The sequence below is a fragment of the Trachypithecus francoisi genome, unplaced genomic scaffold (assembly GCF_009764315.1).
Source record: "Trachypithecus francoisi isolate TF-2019V2 unplaced genomic scaffold, Tfra_2.0 Lachesis_group1, whole genome shotgun sequence".
NCBI lineage: Eukaryota > Metazoa > Chordata > Mammalia > Primates > Cercopithecidae > Trachypithecus > Trachypithecus francoisi.
The window spans coordinates 14,733,182-14,752,155 of record NW_022681454.1 but is presented as its reverse complement, the minus strand read 5'-3'; the positions used below and the strand labels follow the sequence as shown (position 1 = coordinate 14,752,155).

Here is an 18,974-nt window from a genome sequence, read left to right as displayed (position 1 = left end):
AAAAAGTGAAGTTATGTTTAGTTTTTAAAAATAAAGCCTTATTTTTTCCTATGGAACTCAAAATGGCATTTCTCTAATTGAGTCGCAGGTCACTGTGCTGTGAGTGGCTAAGTCCCCTGGTAACCCAGGCAACATGAAGGCAGCAGACACTGTGTTCTCCAAGCTTGGCCTAAGAGACACCCCCTTGGCTGGGGCTCCCATGGGATTGGCCTGAGGAGCCAGACGGTCCTGAGACAAACCATGAATTATGAATTGGAAGTTGGTTGGTTGGGTCTTTTTCTCTTTCTCTTAGTACCCAAAAGTCTTATGCTGCTTGTCATCTTCCCTCACTGCTCCCCTCACGCACCCTAGCAATATCACACACTTCAAGTATTTTATGGAAGTATGACATAAATACAGGAAAGCATGGCACACCATGCTATTAATCTTCCCTTGTACCCTCCCTGGCCTCCTCCAACAAGAGAAAGCTAAATAATCCCCCACCCGGTGTTTTCCTCTATTAAACTTAGTTTATTCACAAGTGAAAGGTCTACTTCATCCAGGGAGGGCTAGGCTAGGGCTGCAAAGATGGGTGAGTCTACAAAGAAGCCACAGTCCCAGGGTGAAGTCAGGCAAGGACCCAAATAATGCTGACACCATGGAGATGGACCCTGATAGGGAATTATTTGCTCTTTTGCAGGGATAGAGGTCAACAGAAGGATCCAGGGAGGAGGTGATGTTTAAGGTATGTCTTAGTGTCTGCCAGATGGGAGACAGGGCAGGAAGGAAAATCAACATAGAGACCAACATATTCAAAGACCCTGAGGAGGGAGAGAGTAGAGACCACGTCTGGGTAGAGCACCAAGCAACTTGGTTAGAGGAGCCCAGCTGAGCACACCTTCTGTAAGAAGCTGATACCGCTTTTACAATACACACCAGTGGCTACACCAAATGAACATTCTACCACATGCTAGATTTTCATGGATTTCATTTCTCTGCAGTCTCCCTTCCCATAGTCTCTTTTCTTAACACTTAAAAGCTCCTGCCTGCTCTCTGTGGCAGTGTCCGACTGAAACCAGCCCAGCTGTCCCAGAGAAGTGATGTCTACTGTTTTTTGGATAAACATGAAAATTGAGCCTCTCATCTTAAAGGTTGAAACTTACATTTGTCTTATCTGAATTCCTTCTTCAGGAAGCTGACCCTTAGGCCACCCAGTTAGTTTCAAGGAACCAAAACTCACCAGACCACCACATCCACACAATTAGATGCCAGACCCTTCATCAATCATGATTCCTATTTAGCAGCTTCTCTTCCTTACCCCTCCCTCATTCCTATTTTCTCACATATGGTTACATTTCCTTCCTGCTATATAAACCCCTAAGTTTAGTCGACTGGTCGAGGAGACAATTTTGAGACTGATCTCCCCTTCTTCTTGGCTGCAGCACCCGAAAAAGCCTTCTTCTCTGGCAATGCTCATCTCAGTGACTTGCTTTCGGTGCAGTGAGCAGCAAGACCTAGAGAAAACCCTGGTGTTTCGGTAATGCTACCAAAACCTGGCCCCATAGCATCCCACGAAGGAAGGAATCCACTGTTCTGCCCGGTGCTTTGGAGTATGCTAGTCATTGAAACTGGAAGGCATGACAAGTATAACTCAGTGAATGCTTGCTGTGGTCATGACGAAGGTAACCGATGGTGATGGTCAAGTAGCCTGGCCCCTCCTGCAATGCAGGGACAACCCCTGGATTGAGCACCATGGGGTAGGGCAGACCTGTGTGTAGACCCCCCAAAGTGGGGGTAATGATGGGAGATGAAAAGTTGGAAGAGAAAGAGGCAGAAGGCACAGGAAACAAGTTAAAAAGCCATTGTGTGATTTCAAACGAAAGAGACTAAAGTCAGCCCAAAGCAATGTCTGAGAGGATCTCTAGATATTCACAAGGTTGAGTTTTAAATACACTGTGTTTTCTCTAGTAGGTTGGTGCAAGTAATTGCAGTTTTTGCCATTAAAAGTAATATCAGGCTTTTTTGTTTTTCAAATAGCAGGATTTTTATTTTTTTATTTTTTTATTTTTTTTGAGAGAGAGATTCTCACTCTGTCCTCCAAGCTGGAGTGCTCTGGCGCGATCTGGGCTCACTGCAACCTCCATCTCCCAGGTTCAAGCAATTTTCCTGCCTTAGCCTCCGAAGTAGCTGGGCAGGCACACACCAACACACCCAGCTAATTTTTGTATTTTTGGTAGAGACAGGGTTTCGCTATATTGTCCAGGCTGGTCTCAAACTCCTGACCTCAAGTTTTTGCCCCTACTTTTAATGGCAAAAACCACAATTATTTTTGCACCAACCCAATATATATCTATATACATGCAATAACCATAAAGCTGTGTATTTTCCTAGTTTTATAGTGAATATTTGGTCAAATGTCTACAAAAGTTGAGCAATGACACTGCCAGGAGGGTCTCACCAGAGATGGGGGTGGCAGGGTAAGGAAGAGAGAGCTTGGCATTTAGAGCTGTGGGGCTGGAGAGATGTCCTGCTGCTGCCTGGGGTCACGAGGGGCTGCATGGTCGTTTTCTCTACAGAGATCTATAGCACCCTATAGGAAGGTAAGGAGTTCCTCTGCCTCTTGCTGGCCCTGGGGCATCAGAATTGGAATCATCAGCTTTCATGCCTAAGGACCCACACTTGCTTTAGGTCAAACAAGCAGTAAAGAGATCACAGAAGTGTCTGTGATGAGCTTTTGGGTTTGTTTTTCCCTTCTGGAAATGTTTTATGTCGGGTCAAATTACTACACATATGATGTGTTTGTCTGTGTGTGTGTGTGCGCGTTTGTGTTTCTCTTTTTCTGATAATGAAAGCAACACATACTCATTGGAGAAAATTTGGAAAACACAAAAATATCAAAAGTCAGAAATAAAATAAGACCACTGTCTGGAGAAAACTGCTTTGCCTTTTGGTTTATTTTCTTTTGTGTCATTCATTTATAATATATGTATATCATCTGCACACACATTCATAATATATTGAATTTGTATCATACTTTAGACATTTGCATCATACAATAAAGTTTTATATTTTATCTTACACATTTTCCTATGTGATTAAATGTTCTTTGAAAACATTTTTTTAGCTTACATAAAATAAAATTTACTCTTTTTCATATACAGGTCCATGAGTGTTGACAAACACATGGATTCATGCAGTCACCACCACAATCAAGACACAGAGCAGTTCCATCACTCCCCAAATTTTTCTCTCGGTGTCACTTTACAGTCAGCACCTCCCTCTAGTCCTAATCATCCTCAACCCCCACAATCACTGGTCTGCCCTCCGCTCCTACAGTTCTGCCTTTTTGAGGATCTCATATAAATAGAATCATACAGTTGGTAGCCTTTTGGTGTGGCAGCTCTCACATTTTAGTTTCATCCATATTGCTGCATATATCAAGGTAGTTACCTTTATTGCTGAGTAGTATTCCATGGTATAGATTTACCAGTTAGTTTATTCATTCACCATTTGGAGGACATTTGAATTGGTAAACATGGCTTTTACTTGTTGAATGATACTCCATTCTACAAATATATTAAAACCCATGTAAATGGTTCTGATATGGTTTGGCTCTGTATCCCCACCTAAATTTTATATTGAATTGTTGAAGGTGAGGCCTGGTGGAAGGTGATTGGATCATGTTGGTAGTTTCTGATGGTTTAGCACCATCCCCCTAGTGCTGTCTCATGACAGAGTTCTCACACGATCTGGTTGTTTGAAAGCATGTAGCACCTCCCCCTTCACTCCCTTCCTCCTTCTCTGGCCGTGTAAGACATGCCTGCTTCCGTTTTGCCTTCCATGATGATCAAAAGTTTCCTGAGGCCTCCCCAGCCATGCTTCCTATAACCCTGTGGAACTGAGAGGTGAAGACAGCTGGACTTCCTGGGTCGAGTGGGGAACTTTTCTGTCTAGCTAAAGGATTGTAATTGCACCAATCAGCACTCTGTAAAAGCATACCAATCAGCGCTCTGTGTCTAGCTAAAGGATTGTAAATGCACCAATCAGCACTCTGTAAAAACGCACCAATCAGCACTCTGTGTCTAGCTAAAGGATTGTAAATACACCAATCATCACTCTGTAAAATGGACCAATCAGCACTCTGTAAAATGGACCAATCAGCAGGACGTGGGTGGGGCCAAATAAGGGCATAAAAGCTGGCCACAGAGCCAGCAGTGGCAACCCACTTGGGTCCCCTTCCACAGTGTGGAAGTTGTGTTCTTTTGCGCTTTACAATAAATCCTGCTGCTGCTCACTCTTTGGGTCCGCACCACATTTAAGAGCTGTAACACTCACCGCAAAGGTCCACAGCTTCATTCTTAAAGTCAGCGAGACCATGAACCCATCAGAAGGAAGAAACTCCAGGCACATCTGAAGGAACAAACTCCAGACACACCATCTTTGAGAGCTGTAACACTACCACGAAGGTCCACGGCTTCATTCTTGAAGTCAGCGAGACCAAGAACCCACCAGAAGGAACCAATTCCGGACACAGAACTGTGAGTCAATTAAAACTCTTTTTTATTTTTTTTGTAAATTACCCAGTCTCAGGTAGTTCTTTATAGCAATGCAAGAACAAACTAATACAAGTTCCAAACAGTTTCAGTAAATATGTAAATATTACTGGACATTTTGGGTTTTTTCCTCATTATAAGTAACTATTATGGCTGGGTGTGGTGGTTCACGCCTGTAATCCTAGCATTTTGGGAGGCTGGGGCGGGTGGATCACCTGAGATCAGGAGTTTGAGACTGGCCTGGCCAACATGGTGAAACCCCGTCTCTACTAAAAATACAAAAATTAGCTGGGCATGGTGGCAGTCACCTGCAATCCCAGCTACTCAGGAGGCTGAGGCAGGAGAATCGCTTGAATCCTGGAAGCGGAGGTTGCAGTGAGCTGAGATCTCACCACTTCACTCTAGCCTGGGCAAAGGAGCGAAACTGTGTCTCTCAAAACAAAAAGGAAAGAGTAACTGAACATCTTTATACCAAATAAATGACATCTTTACAGACAAAATATATATGCATACATTTATATAGTATACGTTTGTCTTAAGTGATCAACAAGCATGCAGTGTGTGTGCCGCTGGAGATACAGGAAAATATAGATGATGTAAAATACAGCTTTATTAGAATTCTCTAAAAATGTTTGATAATATACAAGCAGTCTGACTCCCAGTGCTTTGTGTCATTATAAAAATAAGAAAATAACTTGCTTTAATTCTAATGCAGCATTTTTTAACCTGCTAAATAGAACTAATTTCTTGTTTCTGAAATCCTGCGCATATGTCTCATTGAAATACCATTTCAGGACATCGTTTTCCCAGCAAAGAGCTTCTTTAGACAACAGAATCATTTGGTATACACAGAACAGGAATGATGATTGCAACGGGAGGCTGCAGGGCTGGAGGAGGGTTAGAGCAACACAGTTCCCAGTTACAGTTGAGTCCCGGAAGCCAGCACCAGAAGGAGGGGAATGATAAGAACTGCACTTTGTTCTGCATAAAGACATGGGGCTTTTCTTTGAGTAGTGGCTGCTGCCCTGCAAATTAACAAGGAAATACAGGAAGTGTCAGTATTGGTGTATGGAATCTACACTCAAAAATATATCTGCAGTATTAGTCTCTTTTCTGGTTAACGTGGAGCGAGAAGCCAGGAGCAGCAGTCTCCCGTGACACCCTGTAGGAGGCGGTGCGGGAAGTCCTGCACCGGAACCAGCGCAAGGACCCCAAGTTTTTGGAGACGGTGGAGTTGCAGATCAGCTTGAAGAACTATGACTCCCCAGAAGGACAAGCGATTCTCGGGCACCGTCAGGCTTAAGTCCACTCCCCGCCCCAAGTTCTCCGTGTGTGTCCTGAGTAACCACCAGCACTGTGACAAGGCGAAGGCTGTGGATATCCCCCACATGGAAAACAAGGTACTGAGAAAACTCAACAAGAATAGAAAACTGGTCAAGAAGGTGGCCAAGAGTATGATGCAGTTTTGGCCTCAGAGTCTCTGATCAACCACATCCCACGAATTCTCAGCCCAGGCCTAATAAGGCAGGAAATTTCCCCTCCCTGCTCACACACAACAAAAACATGGTGGCCAAAGTGGATGAGATGAAGTCCACAATCAAGTTCCAAATGAAGAAGGTGTTATGTCTGGCTGTGGCTGTTGGCCACGTGAAAAGGACAGACAATGAGCTTGTGTGTAACATTCACCTGCCTGTCAACTTCTTGGTGATATTGCTCAAGAAAAACTGGCAGAAAAACTGGCAGAATGTCCTGGCCTTATATATCAAGAGCACCATAGGCAAGCCCTAGCACCTCTATTAAGGCACATTTGAATAAATTATACTGCTACCAGTAAAAAAAAAAAAAAAGAAAGAAAAAGAAAAGCAAATTGTGCACACCGTGGAGAAATTTACATAGTATATAGGAAGTTATAAAGTGGAAAGTAAAAGTCTCTTAGTCTCTCCATTTGCATTTTCCATAGAAAACCAACTTTGATAGTTTGAGTTCTCTTTCCAGGAATGCAATGCACACATGCATGCTAAACCTGCTTAATAGAACTAATTCCTATTTCTGAAATCCTAAGCACACATGCCATTGAAATACCATCTCAAGACATTGTTTCCCCAGCAAAAACCTTCTCTAAACAACAGGACCTGCTGCTGCCCTGCAAGTTATCCTTAAATGTCTTTAGATATCCTTTTATCTAAGCACAAATGGAATCTACAACTTGTGTTGCATCATATCTTGAACATGCTTCCATATTGGTACACAGGGAGTTAATTCATTCTTCCTTGTGGATGAATTTTTATTGTATGGATGGAACAGTGTTAGCCAGGTTCCCTACTGATGGCTACATTATCAGAGTTTAAGTGTCCTGACACAAAGACATCAACAAAAGGCCCGCCCAAAATATGGACCCTATTCATAGTAAGCAGCATCTGACCACTGGGTTTGTAAAAACAGAAATTACTAATTCTTTTAAATTAACTAAAAGATGAATTTTTAAAATTATGAAACCATCTAATGTTGGCTTGGAAATATATCCCATGGCTCTGGACTGGCGGCCCTGTCCTTAAAAGTTCCTGACTCCATTTGAATGCTGGTCCTGTTTTCTTTTTTGCAAAGGAAATCTCACCCACAGGTTTGTATTAGGGCTCCACCTACCGGACATTTTGTACAATTGCACCTGTGATGCAGTTAATGTCCCAGACTTTATTCACTCAAAATTTAAAATTACTTTTGCTTTCAAACAATTAACTAATTAACATAAGGTTACACTTTTCTTTACTTTTTAAAAAAATAAAATGGCACATAATTAAATACACTAATAATAACAGTCTCCCTTCATCTTTTGCCAGTTCCTACTCCTTTGCCTAGAAGGAACCCACAGTTAGCAGCTTGGAGTTTACTTTCTCAGACCTATTTCTTCACTTACATCCATTATCATGCACAAATAGAAACATGCTGTTTTGCTTTCTTCTGCTTTACTGTCTGGGTTCATATTCTGTGCATTGGTTTGTCACTTTGTAACTTAAAAAGCTTTTCTTGTCGATGTGAGACTATACTTGAGGGGGTAACTGCACTGTTTGCAGTTACTTTGATTTTTAAAATTAATTCTTGTTATTACATGTATACACTCAAAAGCCTAATTTTCCCATGCCCTTTTATTTAATTTATAAATCACATTGTACTATTTAAAAACCTAGTGAACTCTGACAATCACTCTTAAGGATGTGTCACAGTTACTTAATTCACGTGATGTTTTAAACTCAAGTTATTTCAGGTTAAATTATTATTATTATTATTCTTTGAGAAAGGGTCTCATTCTGTCACCCAGGCTGGAGTGCAGTGGCATGACTACAGCTCACTGAAGCATTGATCCTCCTGGGTTTAGAGAATCCTCCTGCCTCAGACTCCTGAGTAGCTGGGACCATAGGTGCACACCAACATACCCAGCTAATTTTTTGTTTGTTTGCTTGTAGAGGCGGGGTCTCGCCATGTTGCCTAGGCTGGTCTTGAATGCCTGGGCTCAAGTGATCCTCCCACATTGACCTCCCAAAGTGCTAGGGTTACAGGCAGGGGCCACTGGGCAAGGCTTCAGGTTATTTTCAACTTAAGTATTAAAATATTATATCTTTTTTAAAAAAATTAAATGACTTTAAATTAGCCAAACTTTCTCAATTACTTGATTGTAGTAAACCTAATAAATGTATACACTTTAATCCTAATTATTTTACAAATTCCAATACTGGTTCAAAACTTAGTAAAATTCTCTTATAACTTCCTATTAAAAGTCCCAAGCCTAAAATCAGTTACTTGGCTGGGCATAGTGGTTCACATCTATAATCCCAGCACTTTGGGAGGCCAAGGCAGGAGGATCGCCTGAAGTCAGGAGTTTGAGACCAGCCTGGCCAACATGGTAAAACCTCATCTCCACTAAAAATACAAAAGTCAACCAGGAGTGGTGGCTCACACTTGTAGTCCCAGCTACTCGGCAGGCTGTGGCAGGAGAATCACTTGAGCCCGGGAGGTGAAGGCTGCAGTGATGAGCCAAGATCAAGCCACTGAACTCTAGATCTAGATCTAACTCTAGATCAAGCCTGGGTGACAGAGCCAGACTCCATCAAAAAAAAAAAAAAAAAAAAAAAAAGGAAGGAAGGAAGGAAGGAAAGAAAAAAGAAAAGAAAAATTTCCAGTAGTGGGGGCGTGGGCCGCTAGTCTCAGCCACTTGAGAGGATGAGGCAGGAGGATCACTTGAACCCACGAGGTTGAGACTACAATAAGCCATGATCACACCACTGCACTCCATGCCTGGATGACAGAGTGAGAACCTGTCTCCAAAAAAAAAAAAAAAAAGGAAAAAGAAAAAGAATTAGTTACTTACATCCCAGCACTTTGGGACTTTGGGAGGCCGAGACGGGCGGATCACGAGGTCAGGAGATCGAGACCATCCTGGCTAACACGGTGAAACCCTGTCTCTACTAAAAAATACAAAAAACTAGCCGGGCAAGGTGGCGGGCACCTGTAGTCCCAGCTACTCGGGAGGCTGAGGCAGGAGAATGGCGTAAACCCGGGAGGAGGAGCTTGCAGTGAGCTGAGATCCGGCCACTGCACTCCAGCCCGGGCGACAGAGCGAGACTCCGTCTCAAAAAAAAAAAAAAAAGAATTAGTTACTTAATAGTAACCCATATACTGGCATCACAGGTTTAATCCAACAGCTGTTCTTATATGCTACATTCTCTAAAATATTGCCAATAATTAAATACCAAAACATACAGATTGTCCCTAAATTTACCACAAAACTATTAATAAAATGGGTGGATTTACATCAACAGTTGTTTATTTCATTTGAAACCTTTGCAGATTAAAAGCCCTTTACCCCACTATTCCTAAACAAGTAGAGATGAGTAGTCCTGTCTCTGCGGCCTGGAGCATTTAGGACAGAGACTTCCGGCCAAGTTAAGAGATCTGATGTTTGCCCTTGGCCCTCAGTGCCACACTGAGTCCTCATTCCAATACTATATGTCTGTTCTCTCATATCACCAATCCTGCAGATTAAAAGTCTACTGAATTTTTGGCCAATATTATAATCTATGAGCGCTAACGTTGGCGCTTATTGACCTTATAAGCTAAGGTTTCCTCTTAGATTATTCACGTGGTCTTCTGCTTGCCATATGATTAGCCTACCATTGTCTTTAAGAGCTACATTCTACTCCCTCCAGTAAGTGTACCCTTTGATGTAACCATTTACTTGTCAGTGGATATTTGGGTCTAGTTCCCAATATTTCAGTATTATAAAGAATGCTCTGGTGAACATATTTGAGCTTATAAGCTGTATGCGCATTTTGAATCACTTCTTTAGAATAGGGCACCAAAAGTACCCTAAAGTCTGACCTAGGTCGAAGACTGATACTTTTCTAATTCTTGACGCATATTGTCAAATTGTTTTCCCAAAGCACTTTATCAATTTACAGTGACATCAAGCTTGAATAACATCTCTAAAACACTTTTCTGCTATGTTTTAATGTATGTCAAAAAATTTAGGTGAAAATGACACCTTGCTGAATTTGTATTCCATTATTATTAGAGCGATTAAATAATTTTGTACATTTGCTATTTGTGGTTTCTCTTTTGTAAATTATCTATGAATATTCACTACTAGAATGTTTAAAAAAGAGATTAGTAAAATTCCTGCCAGGGTGATGAAAGTTGGAGAAAAACTTGGCAGAGTGAAAGAGTTTTATCCTTGACATTCAAAGGAATCGGGCAGAATTGTCAAAAAATGTCTACCAACAGTCACTGAAAGAATGCCCACACACAGGAAAGAACAGGTCAGGAACTGCAAACCCCTTACTTACCTGCTGTGGTGTGAGCCCCAGAGACATTTTAATGCAGTGTGGTGTGGTAGGACGAATGAGAACTTTACACACAGACAAACGTCGTTTTTGCTTCTGCCTCTGAGTTACACTGAGTGACCGCTTAATCTCTCTGAACCAGCATCATTGCTGACAATCAAACTGTCCTCCTTCCAGGAACATGGTTGGAGTAAAATGAGATGATCACTCCAGAGTGCCAGCTGGAAGCCTGACACTGCAAAGTGCTCAGAAATACTGAGGAAAACTCGGGAGGCTGAGGCAGGGGAATTGCTTGAACCCAGGAGGTGGAGGTTGCAGTGAGCCGAGATCACGCCACTGCACTCCAGCCTGGGCGACAGAGCGAGACTCTGTTTCAGAAAAAAAAAAGAAAAAAGAAATACCAAGGAAAAGTGAGAAGAGCTGCCCTCGTTCTCCTTATACTTCCTGCAGCAGGGGAGCTAACCCAAGGCACTGGTGTTAGGATGGCACCATTTGCCCATTTCAGGAATGGTGGTGTAGGGCGCAATGGGTTTTACAACAACGAATTTTACACGGTCTGTTTCTGTATAGGTTGATGGTCTTATTAATGAGACAAAGAGTAAACCCATACAATCCTAAGTAATTCTAACACCACGGATACTTCCCTATCCAAGCCTTACAAGGTTGCAGGTTCCTTAGAAAGTCTATACCACTAAATCTTTTCAACAACTTTATTCCTCCCTTTTGCACATAAGTGACCCCTAGAAGGACTGTGCTTCTTGCAATCAAAATGTAGAACTTCTGCATATGCAGCCTCCGGGCACTTCTCTGAAGCTGTTGTAGAGCATTTGTCATTCCTTTTGGTTGCCCAGCACCTTTGAACATCGTTCATCTTAAATCTATGCCTTTCCAGGGTAGAATCCAATCATTCACTCATTCATTCATCTATTCTTGCATTCATTCATTCCTAAGTGTCTACCAGGTTGCAAGCTCTGTTTTAGGTCCTTAGAATACCATCATCAGTGAACAAAACAAGTCAAAGTCCCTGACTTCCTGGAGCCATGTTCTAACAGGTGGGAGGCGCTAAAGAATGAACTTCCCAGCATGGGTAATATAGTGAGACCTCATCTCTACAAAAAAAAAAAAAACAAAACAAAACACAAACTTAAAAGTTAGCTGGGCATAGTGGTGAGTGCCTGTTTCCCCAGCTATTTGGGAGGCTGAGGTGGGAGAATCACGTGAGCCCAGGAGGTCAAGGCTGCAGTAAGCCGTAATTGTGCCACTGCACTACAGCCTGGGTGACAGAGAGAGACCTTGTCTCAAAAAAAAAATAAAAAATAACAGAATAGCAAAAAAAAAAGAATGAGCTTCACAAGTAGGTCAGTCAGAAGATAAACACTATAAAAAAGAAAAAAACACAGTCACATGGGGGTTTTGAAGAGCCACAGTTGTGAGATGGAGGCTATAATTTTAAATATGGAGATCAAGGATCAGAGTAACCTCACGGAGGCTTTGTAGATAAGAAAACTGACAATTTCAGATCATCTGACTAACTCAGTAAGAACAGAGTGCTTACTGCTGCCAAAACGGTGTTTCCACAGGCTGATGAGCAAGAAAGCATGTAATATCTCACGGGAAGTGGATCTAAACTAGCCTTGAAATAAAAGTTCCAGGTGAGAAGCAGTGGTGACGTGTCTGGAAAGAGCACGATGAACCTGTAAGATGGGACCAGAAGTCTGAACTTGGCAGTAGGGAACTTTGAAGGTTTTTGAGTAGCAGCGATGTGAGGATGGACTTCATTTTCAGGTGAGGAAAGGAAAGACCCAGGTTCACAGGCTATTCTTTATCTCCTGGGAGAGACCCAGGTTCACAGGCTATTCTTTATCTACTGTGAGAGGACTCAGAAACGATGTGTGCCAGGTTCACAGGGAACGAATAGCATTAGAGCATGAGGAGAGGACTTAAATCCATCACCGAACCCTGGGATGTTGGCTCCTAGAATACATGCTGGAGATGATGGGTCTGTTGTCCTAATCTCCGGCCCAAAGAGCAAGAAATCTGCCAGAGTGAATTTTGACAGTTCTCAGACTCCTTCAGATCCTTGTTCTGCCTGCACTAGTTGGGTGGTCTTGGGTGAGTCCTTCATTAACTTCTCCGAGCCAGAGTTTCTTTGCTTCTGAAGGGAGAATATGAACCTACCCACACCGGATCAAATGAAAGTCTGGCTTCTGTCTAAATGACAGTGGCTTAGAGAAGATAGATGTTTATTTCTCTCTCAGTAACTCTCCAGGGCTGGTAGAGTGACGCCATGGTACAGAGGCACCCGGCTTCCTTTTGCTGTGTTGCTCTGCCACGCCCAGTTGAAGACAGCTCACCTCCACATCTTGTGGGCCCATATACCAGCCAGCATAAAAGGAGAAAGGGAATGTATGCCCCTTCCTTTCAAGTGCTAAACCCAGAAATTGCACTTGTCACTTGGCCACAGTGGGTAGGGAGGCTAGGATAGTTATTCTTGATAGCCATGAACCCATCTAAAATTCAAGGGTTCTATTACTAAATGAAGAAGAGAAGAAGAACTATATGGGGATGACAAGCCAGCTCACCAGGGCATGTGCTTTATCTCTTTCTCTATCTTATTTATTTTTATTTTATTTCATTTTATTTTATTTTTTGAGATGGAGTTTCACACTTGTTGCCCAGGCTGGAGTGCACTGGCGCAATCTCGGCTCACTGCAACCTCTGCCTACTGGTTTCAAGTGATTCTCCTGCCTCAGCCTCCCAAGTAGCTGGGATTACAGGCATGCACCACCACTCCTGGCTAATGTTTTGTATTTAGTAGAGATGGGGTTTCACCGTGTTGGTCAGGCTGGTCTCGAACTCCTGACCTCAGGTGATCCACCCGCCTCAGCCTCCCAAAGTACTGGGATTACAGGCATGAGCCACCATGCCCAGCCTGACTCTCTTAAATGTACTAGTTATTCAGATAAACATACTATTTTATGTAGTGCACACAGCAAATACCTAGCATATAGTTGCTGTGCACTCTGATTAGTTCTCTTCCCTTGTAGATGTACGAATGGATCCTGCAGGCATTGACGGTGCACCCACTACGTGCAACTCTAATGAAAAACACTACGAGAAACACAAAGAGGAAGGCAGAGTGAGGCAGGCAGATGGCACAGAATGAACGACAGCAGGGCTAGGAAGAGTAAAGCGATGTCATCATATTGTGCACAAAGTCCTTGGGAGCAAAGAGAAGAGAGTTCCTCGATCAACATGGAGAATGAGGAAAGTCTCATAGAGGAAAGCACACTTGAGGTGGATTGGCAGGATAAGCATGATGTTAGTAAATAGATTTCATAAGAGAATTCAAGTGGAGGGATCAGAAATCTCCCGGCCAACACAAACTGAAATGACAATAATGCACTATGTTTTACCCCTAAGATTGGCTAAAATGATATGACTATAGGTACAGGGACAGATACAGATATGGATGTAGAAAATGCATAGTGTGGAGGAGTGGAGAAGGGGCACTCCCAGCATAGACTGGTGGTGGAAGTGTATCCTGGCACAGCCTTTCTGAAACATAACAAAATTTTGCAGAACACACCAAAATTTAAAATATACACATTCTTTGACCCAGCAACTCCATTTCTGGGAATCTATCCTACACAAATACTTGCACAACAGCTTAAAGTATATAATCAAGGATTATATTTCAGTATTGTTTATAATACCTAAAAAACTACTATAACAACATACAAAGAAGCCAGCCCAGGACTCAGAAGGGATTACATAAAAGGTGGTGTGACCATCCTACAGATTGCTCTACAGCCACTATCAGACTGGGACAGAAAGTATGAACAAACTTCAAAGGATGGCCGCGTTACACTGGCAAGTGAAGAAAGCTCACAGCAGGACGTTATGTGTAGCGTGATTGCTTTTTGTACAAAAACTAAGACAGATACATATAAATAAAAATAATACCAAACCAGAACCAAATGAGCACACTTACATCTGCGTTTGATAATATGTTCATGTTTGTGACCTGAAAACTTCTGAAAGGAGATGGTTATCTTGGGAAAGAATGACCTGAGTTAAGACATTTACTTACGAATTTAAGGCACAGTCAGGATGAGTGCTGTGGTCCACACACTGTAAGAGCTTCACTGGTCTATAGAAAGAAAATAATATTTAAGGGATTATTTAAATAACTTTCATCCATCAAACATTTATGGCTTGCCTGAAAAGTCCTGGAGATACAGTATTCTCTGACTTCAAAGAATACACAAACTATTTCCTCTAAAAATATTAGTGGCCCAGCACAGTGGCTTATGTCTGTAATCCCAGTGCTTTGGGAGGTTGAGGCAGGAGGACTGCTTGAGACCAGGAGTTTGAGACTAGGCTGGGCAACATAGCGAGACGCTGGCTCTACAAAAAAAAAAAAAAAATCTAAAAATTATCTGGGTGCAGAGGCTCACGCCTATAGTCTCGGCTACTCAGGAGGCTGAGGCGGGAGGCCCAGGAGTTCAAGACTGCAGTGAACTATGATCGCACCACTGCACTCCAGCCTGGAAAACAGAGTGAGGCCCTGTGTCTAGAAAAAATAAAACAAATAAAAATATTAGCCAGCATTTATCAAGCACTTACTATGTACCAAGACATTTGATAATATCTTTTGTGAGGATCATGTCATTTAATCCTCATAACAACCAAATGGAATAGGTGCTTTATCTTCTCCAATTTACAATTGAGAAAGCTGACCACAGTAATCTGCCCAAGCTCTCATAGCAGCAAGTTGAAGGGCTGAACTTGAATTATGCAGGCTGACTCCAGGGCCCGAGCTTCTCACCACTTCCATATGCACCTATAACATTACAGTACGACCTGATAAGTACTTTGGGCAGAAGGGTGGACTTGAACCACATGGGTGATGGTCAGCGCTCAGGCATCAGAGAGGAACGCTAACTTGCTGTGCACAGTAGAGGGAGAAGATGTGAAGTTCCAAGGCACCAAGTGTGGGGAAGGGAAGCAGCAATGAAGACAGGAGCCAGGTCTTGGTGGCACATGGGGAGTTAGGTAGGAGACAAGCCTAGACAGGATCTCTGTATCAGGACCACTGCAGGGGACTATGGAAGAACAGGAACGTGATACTGTTCTCTCTATGGCATGCCATGTCTTCTGTCCTTGACTCAGCTACCTTCCATTAATGTCTGCCTGATGCACATATTTTTAATAAGAGTAATTATCTGTCATTGTGTATGTCCAAAAACAGGCATGGAATTTCACTGAATCTGATTCAACACAGTGCTGGCAGAAACCAACCAGGAGGTAAGGGAGGCTGTGAAAAGATAAGCCCCTTCCAAAATGGGCAAGCACCTCAGGAAGAACCTTTAACTGATGTGGGGCAGAAGGCAGTGCCACCTGAATTGTGAGGAGCAGGAGGTTCTCACATCTGGGTTGGAGTTGGATTTGTTATGTTAACCCTTGTCACTTTCCCATGTTATACCTTTTATTAGATCCTCTCTGCTCCTGACACTAACACAGAAACAACCTATGGGCAGTAAAGAAATGGGAGCTTCCTCGTTTCTTTACTGAGTTAGGCTTGGAAGAAAAGAGCCCTGAGGCCGACTGAGGTGGGTACACCAATGGAGAGGAAGGACATAAGTCCAGACCCAGGGCAGCTGTAAGGGGGAAGGAGACTTGGGCTCTGGCCCGGCTATTACAGCTCAGCCCAATGACATAAAAACAAAGCAAAGTGGTTGTGAATGCAAAAATTTTAGCTACAATTTTCTCCATCATTGAGCTTGTTTTTTGTTTTGTTTGGTATTGAGGGGTTGATGGCAGGGGGTTTGCTTTGTTTTATTTTGAGACCAGGTCTTGCTCTGTCACCTATGCTAGAGTGTAGTGGCCCCATCATAGCTCACTGTTCCCTTGAACTCCTGGGCTCAAGCAATCCTCCCACCTCAGACTCCCAAGTAGCTGGAACTACGGGTGCATGCCACTGTGCTTGGCTATTGAGCTGTTTTGGAGTAAGAATTGAATTTTTTTGGTTTTTTGAGACGGAGTCTTGTTCTTGTCACCCAGGCTGGAGTGCAATGGTATGATCTCGGCTCACTGCAACCTCCACCTCCTGGGTTCAAGTGATTCTCCTGCCTCAGCCTCCCAAGTAGCTGGGATTACAGGCACCTGCCACCACGCCCAGCTAATTTTTGTATTTTTAGTAGAGACGGGGTTTCACCATGTTGGCCAGGCTGGCCTCAAATTCCTGACCTCGTGATCCGCCCATGTTGGCCTTCCAAAGTGCTAGGATTACAGGTATGAGCCACCGCGCTCAGCCAAGAATTGAATATTTTTTAAAATTTACTACTAGAGCTTTGATTAAGGAAGGAAGAGCTTGGTAGCAGGAGGGAAAGAGCATGCTTTAAGGCCATGCAAAGCTGGGTTCAAAACTCAGCTCTGTCACTGAGTTTAAAGCTTAAAGACAGATAAAACTAATAAATGACATTACAAATCTGGAGAGTGGTTACTACGGGGTTGGTGACAAAAAGAGGCCAGTGGGAGCATCTGGGGATGCTAGTTATGTTCTGTTTATTGGTCTGAGGGCTGGTTGCAGGTATGCGCTAAATGGGGGAAACTTCATCCACCTGTGTACTCATGCTTTGTATATTTTTCTGTACATAGATTATATTTCCAGAAAAGGACATTTCTCTTGTTTTGTTTTTAAGAGGGGGTGATAAACAACATCTAACTTTTGAGGGCATTGGCAATAATATATGAGTAAAAGTTACAGATAACAGAACAGCCTTGAGGGGCTCCTTGTCTTGAGGAGGCATGGAGTGGGAGGGAGTGGTTCACACGTTTAGGGTGCTTTGCTCAGCTGGGAGAATGATCCAGTCCATGGGGCTGCTTGGAAGGCAGAGAGTGGCAGAGAAGCAGGATAATCAAGGGTGTTGGGCAACAAGAGAAGACCACTGACATCATTTCCACCCTGCGACACTCAGAAATGTTCAAGAAAGCCACTCAGCTTTTGCAGTGTTGGATTCCAGCCCCTTGCAGAATCAGCAGGTCCACAGTCTTGGGGGCTGAGGCAGAGAGAGCGAGAGGCAGGGATTTGAGTCCAGAGATGGCTTGCAACTACCTTAGGGCTTGAGCCAAGTTTTTTTTTTTTTTAAATTACAAGCAAGAAGGCCCATAAATGATATCTGATTATAAGTATATAAAGGGTCTGGCCCATAGGTGCTCACCAAGTGGTAGTTACTATTATTTTCCTATTGGTCTGTGGTCAAGATGTGTCTGTAAATATCTCAAACAAACTCCCACCTTAGCACCTGTCATGCACAAGGATCCCACAGAGATCCAAACACATAGGAACCTCATCAGTCCCTGTCCTCCCGTGTCTCACTGCACAGTAAGCACAGTGAGGAGAGAACTGGGCATGAGCAAATGAGAAAGTGCTGCTCTGTGTGTCCTTTAAATGCCATGAAGCTGGACTCTGGACAGCAGTAGGTGGGGCCCTGGCCAAACCCAGGCCAGAAGGTTCTCCTTGCCTCCACACCAAGAGGCCACCCAGAAGACACCACCCCATGGCCTTCAGAGCTGAGAACCAGCAATACCCTTTCAGCAGCCCACCTCCTCCAAAATCACCCACCACCTCTACAAGTACACCTCTACAAGAACTATATATTGATATATAGTTCACCTACCGGTAATCATTAATACAGCTGTACTGGAACCCCACGTCCTTCAGCCTCTTTTCCAGGACTTTCATGGTGCCTTCCCCACAGGATTCCCTAAAACATAAAAATATATAATTAAAAAGTAAGCAAATAAGAGGTGGAAGAGGAAGTTGTTTCTGGGTTAATCATAATTTCTTTTGACCGTGTACTCCTGGATATTCTACTCTCAGAAAGAAAAGAGGAATGTCTCTGGTTTAAAAAGGGCTGCTTCTGGTAAACCTGCAGGACCCAGGAGATGATGCTCTGAAGACCCCAGCACCGGAACTGAAGCTGGGCAGCCAGGAGCACTGGGAAAGCCAGGGCCAGTGCATGCACGTGGTGTCAGCCACCTGTGTAGTCTGTCCCCAGACAGTGACATATATCTGCAATGTGCTCCAGGGGCTCGGCACATTGCTACCTGCCAATTTGTTCACCCTACACTACAGTATATTCATTTGAAGTTTTAAGTAGCCACCAAAACATACAAATTTTAAAATATTAGAAAATGCAAATAAACAAAAAATTTAAAAAATTACCCCAAATCTCACACCCCTAGAGATAGCTGCTGTTAACATTTTGGTGTATATAGGTCTAGACTTTTAAAATATATTTATTTCTGCAAGATTTTTAAAATATAGCAATGGGTCTCTGCTATCCAATGTGTTTTGTAGTCTATTTTAGGTCCTGTCTGCACACACACACACACACAAACACACACACTTCTCTGCCATTATTTTTAGCTCCAGCATGGTCTCCCTTACATTAACAGACCAACACTCATAGAACCCATCCTCTCTTGTTGAAGACCTAGGTCGATTCTTTTATTTCAATGCCATTTACACTAGAACAAACTTTGTTGGTGTGGAGTCCTAATTAGGAAAACGGAGTTAGGCTGGCAGGAGCAGGGGAAA

At 43.0% G+C, this 18,974-nt stretch overlaps 1 protein-coding gene and 1 pseudogene across 5 annotated transcripts in view; one reads left to right on the top strand and one right to left on the bottom strand.

The window, feature by feature from the left end:
- Positions 1 to 4,551: 4,551 nt before the first annotated feature.
- The window catches only part of BST1 (bone marrow stromal cell antigen 1), a 32,270-nt gene continuing 17,847 nt past the window's right edge, over positions 4,552 to 18,974 (bottom strand). For 3 of the 5 annotated variants that reach the window (XM_033213803.1, XM_033213807.1, XM_033213806.1), the window contains 3 exons: positions 18,052 to 18,138; positions 14,460 to 14,519; positions 4,552 to 5,557 (listed from right to left, as the gene is read on the bottom strand). In XM_033213803.1, the coding sequence (XP_033069694.1) occupies positions 5,452 to 5,557; positions 14,460 to 14,519; positions 18,052 to 18,138 (253 nt within the window). In that variant the 3' untranslated portion in view covers positions 4,552 to 5,451. Of the gene's footprint in view, positions 5,558 to 6,635; positions 6,676 to 14,459; positions 14,520 to 16,728; positions 17,431 to 18,051; positions 18,139 to 18,974 lie in introns of those variants that run through there. The other 2 variants (XM_033213804.1, XM_033213805.1) reach the window with 2 other exon arrangements.
- LOC117086240 lies at positions 5,656 to 6,320 on the top strand (annotated as a pseudogene).